This window comes from Galeopterus variegatus, unplaced genomic scaffold, assembly GCF_000696425.1.
Source record: "Galeopterus variegatus unplaced genomic scaffold, G_variegatus-3.0.2 Scaffold2665, whole genome shotgun sequence".
NCBI classification, from domain to species: domain Eukaryota; kingdom Metazoa; phylum Chordata; class Mammalia; order Dermoptera; family Cynocephalidae; genus Galeopterus; species Galeopterus variegatus.
In genome coordinates this window covers 136,048-153,246 of record NW_007728776.1, presented here as the reverse complement: position 1 = coordinate 153,246, position 17,199 = coordinate 136,048, and the positions used below count along the sequence as shown (strand labels likewise).

Genomic DNA, 17,199 nt, shown 5'->3' with positions numbered 1-17,199 from the left:
AGGCCAGGCCAAAGGACTTAGGGAAAATGAGAGGGAGGAAGGAAAGGGAGAGGAAGCTGAGCTATAGCTTAATTCCTACAGAGTGAAACAGAAATGGGCAGAAAATATCACTCCAGGAGAGGACCTCACCCCAAGCAAGCCAGTGAGCAGCCCTGCTAGACTACTGCACTTTGGACTTCCCAGCCTCAGAAACTGTAAGCAATAAATGTCGTTTTTCTTTGTAAATCAATTGAGCAGCCCTGCTAGACTACTGCTGGACTGAGAAACCCAGATGCTGATAATCATCTGGGCTTGTCTTCTCTGCCAAACAACTGGGAAACCAAAATGAGCCACCTTGTGTTCCTAGCTCCCACCCTCCCCATGCTGCTGTGCTCTGCTCCTCCCCACACTTCCCTGCTATAGTTCCCAGCTGCTGTAATGAAGCTGCCTCCAACTCTAACAATAAATCAAGTTCATCGCAGATGGTGTAGTGCTGCGTAGGCTTTTTCTAACTCCACATATTGCTTAGTTGCTGGGCCCTGGCTTCCACCTCTTTGCTTCAACCAGCATTGTCATTTATCTCAGAAGATTTCAATGCCTTTGATTATTGGAATCAGTTCCAGGAACCAAAGAACATAGTCAGGGTGGGCAAAATAAAAAGATATAGGATGCAGCATAATTTCTAAAAATGTGTGAAAATGCCTTATGGGGAATAGGGTGAGGATATACACTTGGTTTAGGGGAGGGAAGAGGGACAGGGAGCCTCCTGGGAAGGGGATCTGCATTCCATGAGGTCAAGAGCTGAGGACCAAATAACCAGGATCAGATACCCTGGACAGGGGAATACCAAAGAGATGAGTTGAGGGGCCATAAACTATCCAGAGCCTACTGAGGTTGGAAACACCTCCCACTGTGTAGTCAGGATTTCCATAGAGTAAAAAAGTTAGATTTTGTCCTCCTGCATTGAAACCCTTTCTAGTCCTAGGCATGTCAGGAGTGGCCAGTTTACAAATGTGTATTTAAGGGGAGGGGGATTTTCTAGCCCTCCCAATGTTCTAGGTTTCCCAAAGTAAAGATGTCAAAAGGGTAGAGAAAGAGCATAGCCTCTTTGTATCAATCCCTGACACACCAAACCATCATAGTGAAACTTAAGAGGGTGATTTCAAGGATCCGGTGAGAAGGCATATACCCTTTGCTGCTTCACAGAGATAGAACCTTTGTCCACCCCCCAGCCCCCACCAACACTCTACTCATTAAAGACATTTTGAGATGATGGTTTGACTGCTATAGGGACTTCCTGGGATGTACTGCCGCCCGAGGGTTCGGATCCCACATACAGACCGGCTCCCGCTCACTGGCTGAGCGAGGCGTGGGAGCAACACCGAGGTTTGCAATCCCATTGCCGGTCCCTGGTCCGGTACGGGGGCAACACTGAGGGTTGCGATCCGTTGCCGGACACGGAACAAAAAGACAAAAGACAAAAAAATAAAATAAAAACACTCTACTCATTAAAGACATTTTGAGATGATGGTTTGACTGCTATAGGGACTTCCTGGGATGTCTGATCTCTATATTTTTACAGCTCACTTCTGCTTAACTATAATGGCTTTTGACTGATTCAGATTAATTCAGTCACAGACATAATTGACTCACAGTCATATTCATTCTTGAATTTACAAGAGCATTATCACCACCACCACCATTCTCATTATTTCACATTTATTGAGCACTTATAATGTTCCGGCCCCCCACCCCAATTACCCCTCCTACCCACGCCCAATCCCATCTCCAGATCTTTGGGAAAAGCTTCATAATCACATCTGGCCCTAAAGACACAATGATATAAGGACAAACTTCTTGGGGACACTGGAATATTTGGTCTTTGACCAGTCTGTCCCTGGCACAACTACAGAAATATATATAGAGACAGATAGATAGATAGATAGATAGATAGATAAATCTTTGCCCATGTCTGTACAATATTGATCTCTGCTGATTGCTTAAAATAGAACCTGATTCTCTCCTCCACAGCATCTCCTAATCCAAACAGTCCCACAAGAAAGGAAGGCCCAGAATCATAGATTGGCCAAGAGCATTTTAAGTAGTTACTCTAAAAATTGCACAGCAATCTAATACCTATTTTTCCGTAGAGCTGTAGACCAGAGGAATAGGACTGGGGCAGATGGGGCACTCGGGGATGATGTGGAAACATCCATAAGCCCAGTCTAAAGATTAGTGGCCATGACAGATGTTTGTTTGGGAAGAGGACTCTCTATTTTTCAGACATTTCAGATGGAGATCCTGGACTCACCTGAGGAGTGCTAGCAAAGAGTCCCCCTGAATGCATATATGTCCCCCTGAATGCATGTCTAATGGTATCTTGAGAAGCTATGAATATTTCCCCAGAAAAGTGAAGTCCCCCCTTTTTTGTTGTCCCCCAATGATGTCTTCGGCAGTTAAGTGGCATTTCCTTTAAAAGTCTGAGATTTTCTACGATGCTCAGAGTAGGTTGGGTAATGATAGACCTGCCTACCCCAAGGAAATCCTATTCAAGGCTAGTGGCTAGGCGAGGAGCCAATGGCTGCTTTGAACATAAAATTGCCTCCTCCCCAAGAACAGCTCTGGCACAGGTATGCTTCATGCCAAGAGGACTGCTTCCTCAGACACCTCTGGTGACGGCCAAGGCCTCACGCTGGCCAGTGAGTTAGCCAACAGAAAAGGTTGCTGGCTCAAATGGCTGCTGCAGTGTGACACCACTAATGAGAAAGTGATTAATTACATGTTGCTGGTGGCTGGTCGTGGGCTAGAGACTGGCTCTGAGGGTTTGGATCACTAGATGGATACTGGCCTTGAGGAACATCCTCTCCAGGCAGCTGGTCAGTCACCTCAGGGACCACCCAAGACTGCTGATTAATCTCAGGGACTTCCTGTGTCTGCAGATCAATCTCCCTAGGGAACTCTTGAGATGGTTTATCAACCTCAGGGAAGTCCTGAGACAACATATTAATTGCAGAAGCTTCCTGGGCCAGCCTGCCAAGCTCCAGAGAGAACTCCTGGCATGGCTGGCTGAGCTCCTCAGGGATCTCTTGGGCTGGCCAGCCAACTTCCACAAGAGTTTCCTGGACAAGGTCCCCAACTGCTACAGGAAACTCATGGACCAGCCTGCCAACCTCCACAGGGACCCCCTGGAATAGCTGGCTGGCCTCCTCAGGGTTTTCCTGGCAAAGCTGGCAAACTTCCTCAGGTACTTTCCGGCACAACTGGTTGGCCTTCTGGCATGGCTGGCTGATCTGAGGCATCTCCTGGCATGGCTGGCTGACCTCCTCAAGGACGTCCTGGAATGGCTGGCTGTTTTCCACAGGTGGCTCCTGTGGGGACTGATTTGGTTCAAAAAGCTCTTGCTCCCCTTCTATGAAAAGCTCTTGTGCTCCATTCCCAGGGGCTTCTTGGAGCCCAAGGCCTTGATGTTCTTCAGTCACATGAGAATTTAGGGAAGGTTGGTCACTGAAGCCAAAATGGGAGTTATCATCCACTGCAGTAGGGGAGGAAGGACCAGCACTGGACACAGTGCTAGAAGGGCCACTGCTGTCTGTAAAGCAAAGTCAGACGACCAAGTCAGACACACTAGAAGAGTAGCAGGCTCTACCCTATACATGTAGTTCAAACACTAAGATGGATGGCCTGTGCTACTCGTGTCTTGGGGAAAGAGGGTCTCTACCTAAATTAGACAGAAATGCCTAAGTTTGCCCAGCTCATGAACTGTCACCCTGGCCTAATGTATAAAAGTAGCACTAAGGTACATCTAAGACTTCAGGAGAGAATGTTAAGGCCCACTTCATCTCGTTCTTTCACAAATACACCTCCATCCCAACTCCAAATTTCCATGACCCCGCCTCCCTACTTTGGAAGCATATGAACACTTTAGCCTAGTGGTTCATAATTAGTGTTACATATCAAAATTGTGGAAATTATTTTTAAAGTACAAATTTCCAGGTTCCATCTCCAGTGATTCTAATTTTACAGGTTAGTAGAAAGGTATAGATGCGGGGAGCGGGGAGGATGAGGGCAATATCATTTTGTTGAAACATTCCCAATTGAATCTGGTATATAACTTTTGTTAAGAATCATTCTTTAAAGCAAGCAATGTATTTTGGGGACAGAGGTAATCATTGTTTTCAGCCCAAGAGATAAGTAAGCAGGAGAATGTAGAAAAACCTTACAGATCAGAACAGCAGGAAAGAAAATGATATACCTAAAGATGGGAGACTGCCATAGAATCTCTAAATGGCAGAAGTTCTTAACTAACCTTTCTGGGGGTCACTGACCCCTTCGAGGCTATAATGAAAGTCACAGATTATCTTTCAGGAAAAATGCACACGAGGATATTCAAACCAATCTTTACAAATGATTCCTGGGGCTCATAAATTCTAACTTGAAACCCATCCATGGATCTCGAGGCTATAATGAAAGTCACAGATTATCTTTCAGGAAAAATGCACACGAGGATATTCAAACTAATCTTTACAAATGATTCCTGGGGCTCATAAATTCTAACTTGAAACCCATCCATGGATCTAAGATTAAGACCCTCTAAGTCTTGGGACATATACAGTGTTACAGGCTTGTACGTATTACATGCATAAAAACTAATTTCCCAGACCTGACAGTAGTATAATGAAGACCTTAAAATGTTTAATTACACAGTGGAACAATATCTACTCCAACCTCTATTTCTTCATTGATCTCTGGTAGGAAACTAACCTACTTTTCCCTTTGTAAATATAATATTTATTGATGAAATTGTACCTATACATATATTAATGTACTGTGGTTTCAATAGATTCTGGAAATAGGAAACACCTGAATACATTATCATCAAAGAGAACCTGGGAAAGTTGGGAAGCTGAGCCTGCAAAGCTCAATCGGCTACTGAATTTAAGGTATGATAGTTTATCTGTCTTCTGTAAAGGATCAGAGGAGGCATGCTTCAGGCAGAAAAAAAGAACATGGTTTTGGGCCAACAAGGCTTTAAGCCTAGATATGGTGCCTATTTCTGGTACAGACAGACAGACCCTGAAGAAGATGTTTATCGATGAGGGTACATATTTGATATTGTCAAAGGACTGATATTAGATGAAAAAATAAAGAAAAAGAAAAGATGTAAGCTGAGCTTTACCCAAGTATAGAAAGAAGTATCCTTAATACCCAGCTAGTTGTCTGATTCAGACAAATCAAAGAGGTCAGACAGAAAGAGAAGAAGGAGAAGGATAAGATTTCCAGGGTACAGAATCCATAAACACTCTAGGAGAGAGGTAAAAGGGGCAATGGCAAGGTAGGTTTAGGATAATATGAAATTCAGGGGAAGAATTCTTGGTGTTAAGGAGGAAAGTTTCTTCCTCATACAGGGTGCCAGAAGAAAGGTAAATTCTACAACTGTTAACTCCAATGCCGAAATATGAATCTTTGCTTCAGTCCTATCCAAATAAAATAATGAAAGACACTTTTGATTTCATTTATTCCCTGGAGGCAGGATGATAAGGAAAGTATTTTTCCCTCACCAGTGCCTTTGGCCTGTATCCCCACCTCCAATTAGCACTGGTATCTCCTCCTCCCTACTATCACCCTAAGAACTCCTTGTGGCTCCACTGTTCACACTGTTACCAAGAATAATTAGTAATAGGCTAGAGACAATAAAGAAGAGATTGGGAAAAAGCAGCACCTCAATTTGAACAACTGAGAACAGACAATTTGAGAGAAGGGGCATGTAGAAGTTAGTAGCAGATTCTAGTTTCCTGCTCCCAGCTTTTCTATGTATCTAGTTGCCTCCTGGTTATCTTTACTGGAGAAAGCTGTAGTGACCAAATAGGCATCTGAGGAGAATGAAGTCTCCATTCCTTTTTCCCCAAAGGGCCCTCTGGATCTTTTAGGATCCAGATCTTTTAGGAAGATCTTTTAGGATCTTCTCTGATGAGATAGAGGGAGCATGGAAGACAGAGATGAAGAGGGGCCGGCCTGTGGCTCACTCGGTAGAGTGCGGTGCTGATAACACCAAGGCCACGGGTTCGGATCCCATATAGGGATGGCCGGTTCGCTCACTGGCTGAGCGTGGTGCTGACAACACCAAGTCGAGGGTTAAGATCCCTTTACTGGTCATCTTTTAAAAAAAAAAAAAAAGACAGAGATGAAGAGAGAATAAACAAATCCTCCCTTCATCTTGGAAACAGCAGATGAGACTGCTTCCCCAAGTGAATATTCCTGGTCTTTGAATCCTCATCTTCTTTTCCCTCATGAGATAGGTCCCTCATTAACCAATCCCTCCATCCTTCTTGACCTTTGTCTAGGCAATTCCAAAAGGATTACTTACACCAGGGGGGCTTCTCAGAGTGCTGCCGTAGTTGCAGGGGAGGTGAATGAAGAGTACGGGGTGGGGAAAATGGACTATCTGAGGCCTGGTTGCTGTGCATGGAGTCAAAGAGGGCTGGATGGGAAGGTGGGGAGGGAGGAGAAAAAAAAGCATATGAGGAAGAATCCAAGAGCCACACGTTCTCAACATAAGTCAAAGCCAACTTACCCTTCCTTGTGTTGAGAAGTAGTATTTCCTAGGGACCCTTCACCCAAACCATTTTCAATTTTTTAAACTTCATATTATGAACATTTTCAAACATATGTTTAAAATGTAGATGAAAGACTAATGCAATCAATACCCATATACTCATCTCTTAGATTTAACACATTAACACAGTAACATTTGCCATGTTTGTTTCACCTATTTTTCCATGCCAAAGAAAATGATGGATGGACATTACAAAACATTTCACCTCTAAATACTTCAGTATGCATCTCTAAAATATAAGGAATTTTTCCTACATAGCTACACACCATTAATAAGCTGAACAAAATAAAAAATAATTCCTAATATCATTCAATACCCAGTCCATATTCAAATTTCCCCAGTTATTCCCCAAATATCTTTTACAGCAGGAATCAAACATCGACCATGCATTGCATTTTGTTATGTCTCCAAAGTCTCTTTTAAAACAGAATAGTGCCCTCTCTCTCCACCCTGCTTTTTCATAGCAATTTTTTGAAAAGAACAGGCCAGTTGTCTTGCAGAATGTCATGTCCCACATTTGCATTTTGTTATGTCTCCAAAGTCTCTTTTAAAACAGAATAGTGCCCTCTCTCTCCACCCCGCTTCTTCATAGCAATTTTTTGAAAAGAACAGGCCAGTTGTCTTGCAGAATGTCACGTCCCACAGTCTGGACTTGTCTGATTGCTTCCTCATAGAATCATTTAACTTATTTCACTTCCCTTGTATTGCGTATGAACTAGTAATTAGATCTAAAAGACCTCGTTAGATGATTCAGGTTAAATAATTTTGTTAAGAATACTACAAGAGGTGATACTGTGTACTTTCTATTTATCATATTGGAGGCGCAAAATGTCTCATTGTTTCCCTTATAAGTAAGGCTACGTTTACAAACTTGGTTAAGGTGGTGCTCACAAGATCTCACCATTGTAAAATTTTTCCCTTCTGATTAGGAGTGATCCTTCAGGAAATGACAAGTTCTCCATCAATGTTTCACCTAATGGTGTTAGCATCCATTGACGTTCCTTGATTATTTTATTAGGGGTGTCAAATGGTGATTTTCTTTCAGTTTATCCTTCTACATTTATTAGCTGGCATATTTTCTGTAACAAGCTTTCCCTCTTCAACTGGGGCCATTTGATTATACTGAACAACAGTTCTCACTGAAAAGGTAGGATAACTGTTTATTTCACTTTAATTACTTTTTTAGAGTAAAGAGTCAATGAAAAATATTCTTTGATAGTAGCAAATAAATATTATTTTATTTATTTATTCATTCATTCATTTATTCTTTGCTGCTGTTTGGTACTGGGATTCAAACCCTTAACCTTGGTGTTAAAACTGTTTTCTTTTTTGTAAGATTCACTGTGGGCTTATGGATTTTTGTACTCATATATTCAGTATGCTTTGATCAATTACAGTAACTATTCTTTTTAATGCCCAAATTGTTCCAATTCTGGTCAGTGAGACGTTTGTCAGGCTTGATTGCTTCCTTGCTTTCTGTAGGATCACTTTATGCTTTCCTTGCCCTAGACCATGCATTTTCAACAAAATTGGTTCTTGGTGGGGAGGGGGAAAAAAATCAGATATTCCAATGGTTTGTGGCTCAATTGGCCACAGTACATAAACAGACATATGATATATCTGCAGTGTTAAAATTCCATGTTGTAGGGAGTGATTAGGAGAAAAAATGCCTAAAAAGTCTCCAGGGATGGGAAGTAATTTTTTAAAAAGTTAAAAAACACTGTTCTAGACCAAAAATCAGCCATATTCCAATGGAATGTTTGTTGCTTTCAGTAGAGAATGGTATGTAGAGGCCAAAATCTAGTTTCTAAAGGAGCTCATTGCTACTGCTTTTAATGCACAATGTTAGAAAAGGCAATAAAAAATTAAATGTAATTGATATTTCCAATTGAAATGTAAAATTACAGCATTTTAGAAGTCTTCTGAATTTATACATGTATCTAATTGATCTTACTTTGAAAGTTCCGGTTCCTAATAACATGAACATAATTCTTTATTTGCATTACACTATAATACATACATGCATAAATATAAAAATAGTATCAATATCACTATAGTACCAATATCACTACTAACAATTAAACTACTGAATGAGGATTAAAATGACTTCATAAGTTTTTTTCTTTTTGTCCCACCAAAGGATTTATAGTCAGAGTAAAATATTCTAAAGTTAAAATGAAAAATTATTTTACCTGTGTGGTTGTGTTACTATTTTGATATACAGTTAGGGTCATTTCTTTCTCTTTTTTCAATTTTAGAGTTTGCTTCTTTTCCCTTTTTGATTCAGTTTTATATTTTGAAAAACATTTACAGGTTCACAAGTCAAAGCTATATAAAAAAGTACACTCAGAGAAGTTCTTTCCAGGGCTGGCCCATGGCTCACTTGGGAGAGTGTGGTGCTGATAACACCAACGCTGCAGGTTCGGATCCGTATATAGGGATGGCCGGTTAGCTCACTTGTGAGAGCATGGTGCTGTCAACACCAAGTCAAGGGTCATGATCCCCTTACCGGTCATCATTTTTTTTTTAAAAAAGAGAGTTGTTTCCTTCATGCCTTTCAACCCCATTTCCTATTGTTACCTCTAGAGGTAATCATTTTTATTAGTTTCTAGTTTATACTTTCAGTATTTCTTTTTGCAAATATATGTGTACTTTTTTTTTCTTTATTTCCCCTCCTTACTTACAAAGTAGGTAACATTCTATTAACACTATTCTGCACCTTGTTTTTTCACTTAATTATATAAACTGGTGATTACTTCATATCAGATCATATAGAGCTTCCTCACAGTTTTAATAGATGTATAGCATTCAATTTAGTGGATAAACCACAGTTTCTTCAACCACTCTTTTACTGAAGAACTTTTGGGTTGTTTCTGATATTTTACCACTACAAATAATGCAATGGTGAAAAACTTCATGCATATGTTATTTTAACTTTGTGCAGGAATAGCTTCAGCACAGATTCCTAAAAGAGGACTATTGGATCAGAGGTCAACTGTATCTATAATTCAGTGAGATATTGCAAATTTTACCTCCATAGAGACTGTACCATTTTGTATTCCCTCCTACAATGTATGAGATTTCCTGTTTCACTAGACTTGCCAAGAGAGTGTGTTATTAAACTTTTGGGTTTTTCCCAATCTGATAGGTGAGAAATAATATCTCAGTGTAGTTTTAATTTGCATATCTCTTCTGATCATGGTTGAGCATAATTTCATATGTATAATGGCCATTTACATTTCTTTCTCTGTAAACCTTTTTTAAAATCCCAGTTTTGGTCTTTTCCTTCTTGATATATTAGAGTTCTTTATATTATAGGTTGATTAATCCTATATATATGATATAAATTGCAAAAAACTTTTCTTTGCTTATGACATTCTATTGGTTTTTTGAAATACACATATCATAAAGTTAGCCACTTTAAAGTGTATAATTCTGTGGCATTTGGCACATCCACAATGTGGTGCAACCACCACTTCTATCTAGTTCCAAAACACTTTCATCACAGCAAAAGAAATCTCCATATTCATTAAGAAATCATTCCCCATCCCATCCTACCCCCAATGCCTGGAAACCAACAATCTGCTTTCTGTCTCTCTTGACCTACCTATTCTGGATATTTCATATAAATGGAATCACACAATATGTGACTTTTTTTTTTATGGTTCCCTCACCAGGAACTGAAAATACATGACCTTTTGTGTTTGGCTTCTTTCACTTGGCATAATGTTTTTGAGGTTCTTTCATGTTGTAATATGTGGAGTGTACTAACATTAATAAAACAAATGTATTTTACAGGGCCTCACTTCCAAAGCCCCATAGTTTCAGGTATAACCTAACTTTTAAAAATTACATATAGAAATGTTAAGCTTGCAAAAGACAGGAAACTTTCCCCAGGCTAAAGTCTCTGTTGTAGATAAAGAATTGTAACAAAGCAAAATTGCTGTCTCAAGGACAGATGCCCTTGGTTAACCTACTGATTGATATGTTAAGAAAGTTGCTTGATGGTTGTGTAAAAATACTAAGGAAATTGCTGTAAGAAAAGACAATGTTTACTGAGAACAAGCTTTTGTTGGTGGATCAACTTAACCTTTTATAAATTGCATTATGGAATGTCACTTTGTTTATTTCATTGATGTTACTAGTTCCCATTGGTTAAAACTATACTTAGCCATAATTCTGCCCATATCCTTGTGTTCTTTGTAATGATTAAATCAACTGAATTTTCTTGTGAAACTTCTTTGTCTTTGAAATAAAAGGGAGAGGCTAACTTTGAATTGCTGCTATCACATTCAGTTTTCTCCTCCTAATGGGGAAATTACTGAAGTGCAGTCCTTCCGGGCTTCTCAATGTATACATAGTGCTTGAGTAATCATGTAATTTTTTTTTCTTCTCTGTTACACAGGGGGAAGTGTAACAGTAATATGTATCAGTACTTCACTCCTTTTTATAGCTCAGTAATATTCCATTGTATGTGTATGCCACATTTTGTTTATCTATTCATGGACCTTTCAGTTGTTTCCACCTTTTGACTATTGTGAATAGTTTTGGCATGAACATCTGTGTGTAAGTATTTATTTGAGTACCTCTTTTCAATTCTTTTGGGTATATACCTAGGAATGGAATTGCTGGGTCATATGGTAATTCTGCTTTAACTTTTTGTGAAACTATCAAAGTGTTTTCCACAGTGGATACATCGTTTTACATTTCTACCAGCAATATGTGAGTTCCAGTTTGACCACATCCTCTCCAACACTTTTTTTCTTTTATAGACATCTAGTGGGTGTGAAATGGTATCTCATTCTCATTAAGATTTGCATATCCCTCATGACAAATGAGAGAGAGTATCTTTTCCTGTGCTTCTTGACTATTTGTATATTTTCTTTGGAGATATGTCAATTCAACTCCTTTTTTTTTTTTTTCTTTTTGTCTTTTTTACTGACCGGTAACAGGATCGCAACCCTCGGTGTTGCGCCTGCACCGCGTTCAGCCAGTGAGCGGGAACCAGTCTCCACATGGGATCCGAACCCTCGGCGGGAGCACCGCCGCACTCCCAAGTGGCGTACTCTCCAGTGCGCCACCGGGCCGGCCCTCCTTTGCCCATTTTTAAATTGGATTGCTTGTCTTTTTGTTATTGAGGATTTAGACTCTGAACCCTTATCAGATACATGATTTACAAATATTTTCTCCCCTTCTGTAGGTTGTCTCTACACTTTTTGATAATGTCCTTTAATACACAAATGTTTGTAATTTTAGTAAAGTCCAATTTATCTTTTTTTTTCCTCTTGTTGCTTTTGGTCTAAGTATCTCTTGCCAAATCTAAGGTCATGAAGATTTACTCTATGTCTTCTTCTAAGAGCTTTATAGTTTTAGCTTTTATATTTAGGTCATTGATCCAATTTAAGTTACTATTTTTTTATATGGTGTAAGGTAAGGGTCCAACTTCATTCTTTTGCATGTGGACATCCAGTAGTTCTGGCACATTTATTGAAGAGACTACTCTTTCCCCATTGAATGGTCTTGGTATCCTTATTGAAATCGAGTGGCCATAGATTCCATTCATCTCTGTGTTTATCCTTATGACAGTGCCACACTGTTTTATCATAACTTTGTAGTATGCTTTGAAATTGGGAAGTGTCGGGCCGGCCCAGTGGCGCACTGCTACAGTGCGCCGCTTGGGAGCACGGCAGCACTCCCGCTGAGGGTTCGGATCCCACATACAGACCAGTTCCTGCTCACTGGCTGAGTGAGGTGCGGGTGCAACACCGAGGGTTGCGATCCCGTTGCCGGTCCCGGTCCGGTACGGGCGTGACACTGAGGGTTGCGATCCGTTGCCAGACACGAAAAAAAGACAAAAAGGAAAAAAAAAAAAAAAAGAAATTGGGAAGTGTGTGTCCTTGCTTTTCTTTTTTAATATTCTAACTAGGGGGCTATTTAGCCTACTTTGCAATTCCATATGAATCTGAGAATCAATATTTCCATTTCTGCAAAAAAGGCAGTTGGAATTTTTGTGTTTGTGCTATTTCTTTTTTTTTCAGAATTTGTGCAGGACTTTATTGTTTCTTTTCTTCTTTGTTTACAACATTCTTATAATGGTGTTTTTAAATTAACTGTTATTTTTTAAAATATTCCAAGATGTTGTTGCAGAGAAGTTGGGGGGAGGGGAAGCAAGTGGAGGGGAAAGGGAGGGCTGACCCATGGCTGGCACCTTCACTGGCCTGGTTGCAGAGAGTGGGGGCGGGGCATGGCCAAGGCCTACAGCATCCCCCTCATTCTGTCTCAGGAGCCCAGGGGGTTTCTGGCAGCTACTTGGTCATCACTGGGCTGGATGTGGACACTGTGGGGGGCGCATGGCTGAGGCCCTCTGCCCCCTCTCACGCAGGCTCAGTAGCCCAGGGGGCTTCCAGTTCTTCTAGGTTTTATAGGCATTCTTTGGTGGTGTTAGATCTATACTGGTTAATATCAGAACTTTGTCTCTGATCTGTGGGGTTTTTGTCTTTTCTTTCAGTTCTGTGTCAGATTATTAGCTACTCCTACCACTTAAACTCTGCACCAGAACTAATTTGTTGTCTTTTGGTTACTTCTAAAATGGGGGAACTTCCTGTAGAGACCAGCACTTGAACTCTGTGCTTGAGCTAAATTGATGATTTTGCTGCTGATTACCTGGACTAGGCTTTTTGTGCAGCTCAGGTTTTAATTGTTGCTATTTTAAGCACTTCTTGGTCTTGTGGGGTCTGATACACCTGGGTTATGTGGAAACTCAGGTCTGGGCCTGAATCTTTTCAGCAAACTGTAGCCCCTGCAGTTCTATATTCCTGACCAGTCTCCACTGAGTGGTCCTGTACTGACTGGAGGACAGATCAGCTGTCTATGCTGTTCCCCAGTATTCCCCCGGTGGGCCAGTCTCCCCTACCCCCATACTGCAAACACTTTCCATGGGGTGGGCCATGCACCAGTCCCTTGCAATGACTCACCAGCCTCTGAATGGCTCCTTTTTTCTGTTATTTGTGGTCCCTCACTCCATGTTGGCCCATGGAAACCCTGTTAGTGGCCTTGCTGGCCTGGGGTCCACCAAGGCACTCTTCTCCCCTGCAGATTACAAGCATCATCACACAAAGAGCACAGCTGTGGCTTTTGTCAGCTCCTGCTCCATGTGCTCACCAGGATCATCCTTGAAGTGGCCAGGGCTTGAAATGGTCAGAACAGTCCTTTTTTTCTCTCATCACAGCTTCTTCCACTTTCATGAATTCTGTACATCTCTCCTCCTCTTCATCTGAGCTCTAGCAGCCCTGGCTTGGCAGTTGTTGCTTTTTAACAGTTGTACACCGGTCAATTGTGGGAGAGGGTGATACTGGGGACTGTCTATTCTGCCATCTTGATCAGACACAAGGCCATTGTAATTTTGATAGGGATTGCATAGATCACTTTGGGGAGTATTGTCTTTTTAACAATATTACATCTTATTACATAAACATGGATGTCTTTCCATTTGTTTAGGTTTTGTTTAATTTCTTTTTAGCAATATTTTGTAGTTTTCAGTGTGCAAATCCTTCAACCTCCTGGTTAAATTTGTTCCCAGATATTTTTGGATTCTATTGTAAATAAAATTTTTTTCCTAATTTCCTTTTTGGATTGTTCATTGATTTTTGTGAGTTGACCTCATAACCTGCAACTCTGCTGAATCTGTTCATTAGCTCTAGTAGGTTTTTTTTTTTTTTTTTGGTTTTTTTTTGAAGCTTCTTTGTGATTTTTAATATATAGGATCACATCTTATGTGAATAGGGATAATTTTATTTTGTCCTTTCCAATTTGGACGCCTTTTTCTTCTCGCCTAGAACTTCCAGCACAATGCTGAGTAGAGGTGGAAGAAGCAGTCATTCTTGTCTTATTCCTGATCTAAGGAGGAAAGCTTTCAGTCTTTCACCATTGAGTATGATGTGTGTTGTGGGTTTTCATAAAGGCCTTTTATCATGTTGAAGAAGTTCTCTTCTATTCCTAGTTTGTTGAGGGTTTTATCATAAAAGGGTGTTGGATTTTGTTAAATGTTTTTGTGTCAGCTGAGATTACTGTGTTTTTCCCTCTCCTTCTATTAGTGTAGTGTATTACATTGACTGCTTTTCTTATGTTGAATCACCCTTGCATTCCTGAGATAAATCTCACTTAACCATAGTGTGTAATTCTTTTAATATGCTGTTGGGTTCAGTTTTATAGCATTTTGTTGAGGATTTTTGCCTCTATATTCATAAGGGTTATTGGTCTGAAGTTTTCTTTTCCTTTGGTATCTGGTTTGTGGAATCAAGGTAATGCTGGCCTCACAGAATGAGCTAGAAAGTGTTTCCTCCTATTTTTTTGGAAGTGTGGGGGGGTTAACTTTTCTTTAAATGTTTGGTAGAATTCAACAATGAAATGATCTGGTCCTGACTTTTCTTTGTTGGGAGGTTTTCATTACTGATTCAATCTTTTTCCTTGATATAGGAATATTCAGATTTTCTATTTTTTCTTGAGTCAGTTTTGGCAGTTGGTATGTTTCTACAAGTTTGTCTATTTAATCTAGGTTATCTAATTTGTTGGTATACAATTGTTCACAGAACTCTTATAATTCTTTTTATCTCTGTAACGTCAATAGCAATGTCCCTACTTTTATTCCTGATTTTGTTATTTAAATCTTCTCTTTCTTTTTCTTAGTCAGTCTGGCTAAAGGTTTGCCGATCTTGTTGATCTTTTTGAAGAACCAACTTTTGGTTTTGTTGATTCTTCCTATTGTTTTTCTATTCTTTATTTCCTTTATCTCCATCCTAATCTTTATTATTTCCTTCCTTTTGTTTGCTTGGGGGTTTACTTTACTTTTCTCTTTCTAGCTCCTTAAGGTATAGAATAGGTTATTGATTTGGAATCTTTTTTAATGTAGATGTTTACAGTTATAAATTTCTCTCTGAGCACTGATTTTGCTGCATCCATGACTTTTTTTTTTTTTTAAAGATGACCGGCAAGGGGATCTTAACCCTTGACTTGGTGTTGTCAGCAACATGCTCACCCAGTGAGCAAACCGGCCATCGCTATATGGGATCCGAACCCGTGGCCTTGGTGTTATCAGCACCTCACTCTCCCGAGTGAGCCACAGGCCAGCCCATGCATCCATGACTTTTGGTATGCTGTATTTTCATTTGCATTTATCTCAAAGTATATTCTAGTTTTCCTTGTGATTTCTTCTTTGACCCACTGATTGTTTAAGAATACATTGTTTAATTTCCACATATTTGTGAATTTCTTGTTTTCTTCTGTTATTTATTTCTAGCATCATTCCATTGTGGCTGTAGAAGATATTTTGTAAAATTCAAATCTTTTAAAACAACAAGTTGAGGCTTGTTTTGTAGCCTAACATACATTCTATCCTGAAAAATATTCCATGTGCACTTGAGAAGAATCTGTATTCTGTTGTCGGTGGGGAGAATGTTTTATACATGTCTGTCAGGTTTAGTTGGTTTATAGTATTGTTCAAGTCATTTGTTTCCTTACTGACTTTCTGTCTAGTTGTTCTGTCCATTATTAAAAGTAGGGTATTAAAGTCTCCAACTACTACTGTAGAATTCTCCCTCCAATTCTGACAGTGTTTGCTTCATATATTTTGGGGCTCTGTTGTTTGGTATGTATATGCTTATAACTTTTATAGCTTCTTGATGAATTGACCTCCTTATCAATATATAATGACCTTCTCTGTCTCTTGTAGCAATTTTTTACTTAAAGACTATTTTGTCTGATATTGTATAACTACCTGAGCTCTCTTTTTGTTACTATTTACATGGATATCTTTTTCTATCTTTTCACTTTTTTTTTTTTCCTTTTTGTCTTTTTTCGTGACCGGTAACGGGATCACAACCCTCGGTGTCGCGCCCGTACCGCGACCGGCAACGGAATCGCAACCCTCGGTGTTGCGCCTGCACCACGGTCAACCAGTGAGCGGACCGGTCTCTATATGGGATCTAAACCCTCGGTGGGAGCGCCGCACTCTACCGAGTGCGCCACTGGGCTGGCCCTATCTTTTCACTTTCAACCTATTTGTTTCTTTAGATCTTCAGTGAGTCTCTTGTAGACAGTATATAGTTAATCATTAAAAAAAAAATCCATTCTGCCACTCTCTGACTTTTGATTGGAAAGTTTAATCCATTTGCATTTAAAGTAATTACTTATTTTTAGAAAGGTTTACTTCTGCCATTTCACTATTTATTTTCTGTATATATCTTTTTTTCACCCTCTATTCTTCCTTTCCTCTATTACTGCCATCTTTCCTGTTTAAATGACCTTTTTGTAGTATACTATTTTGATTCCCTTCTCATTTCCCTTTATGTATATATTTTAAGATATTTTCATAGTGGTTATCCTAGAGATTATAATTAACACCCTAAATTTATAGCAATCTAGTTTGAACTGATGGCAATTTAGCTTCACTAACACATAAAAACTCTGCTGCTATAAATCTCAGTTCCCATCTTACGTTGTTATTGTCACAAATTACATCTCCACACATTGTGTACAGATTAACATAGACTTATAATAATTGTTTTATTCATTTTGGGGTTAAATCATATACAAAATAAAAAGTAGAACTA

At 39.7% G+C, this 17,199-nt stretch overlaps 1 protein-coding gene across 8 annotated transcripts in view; it reads right to left on the bottom strand.

The window, feature by feature from the left end:
* Positions 1-1,681: 1,681 nt before the first annotated feature.
* PPIP5K1 (diphosphoinositol pentakisphosphate kinase 1) overlaps positions 1,682-17,199 on the bottom strand; it is a 48,362-nt gene continuing 32,844 nt past the window's right edge. For all 8 annotated transcript variants that reach the window (XM_008582540.1, XM_008582539.1, XM_008582543.1 and 5 more), the window contains 2 exons: positions 6,344-6,457; positions 1,682-3,568 (listed from right to left, as the gene is read on the bottom strand). In XM_008582540.1, coding sequence (XP_008580762.1) covers positions 2,751-3,568; positions 6,344-6,457 — 932 coding nt within the window. In that variant the 3' untranslated portion in view covers positions 1,682-2,750. The remainder of the gene's footprint in view (positions 3,569-6,343; positions 6,458-17,199) is intronic.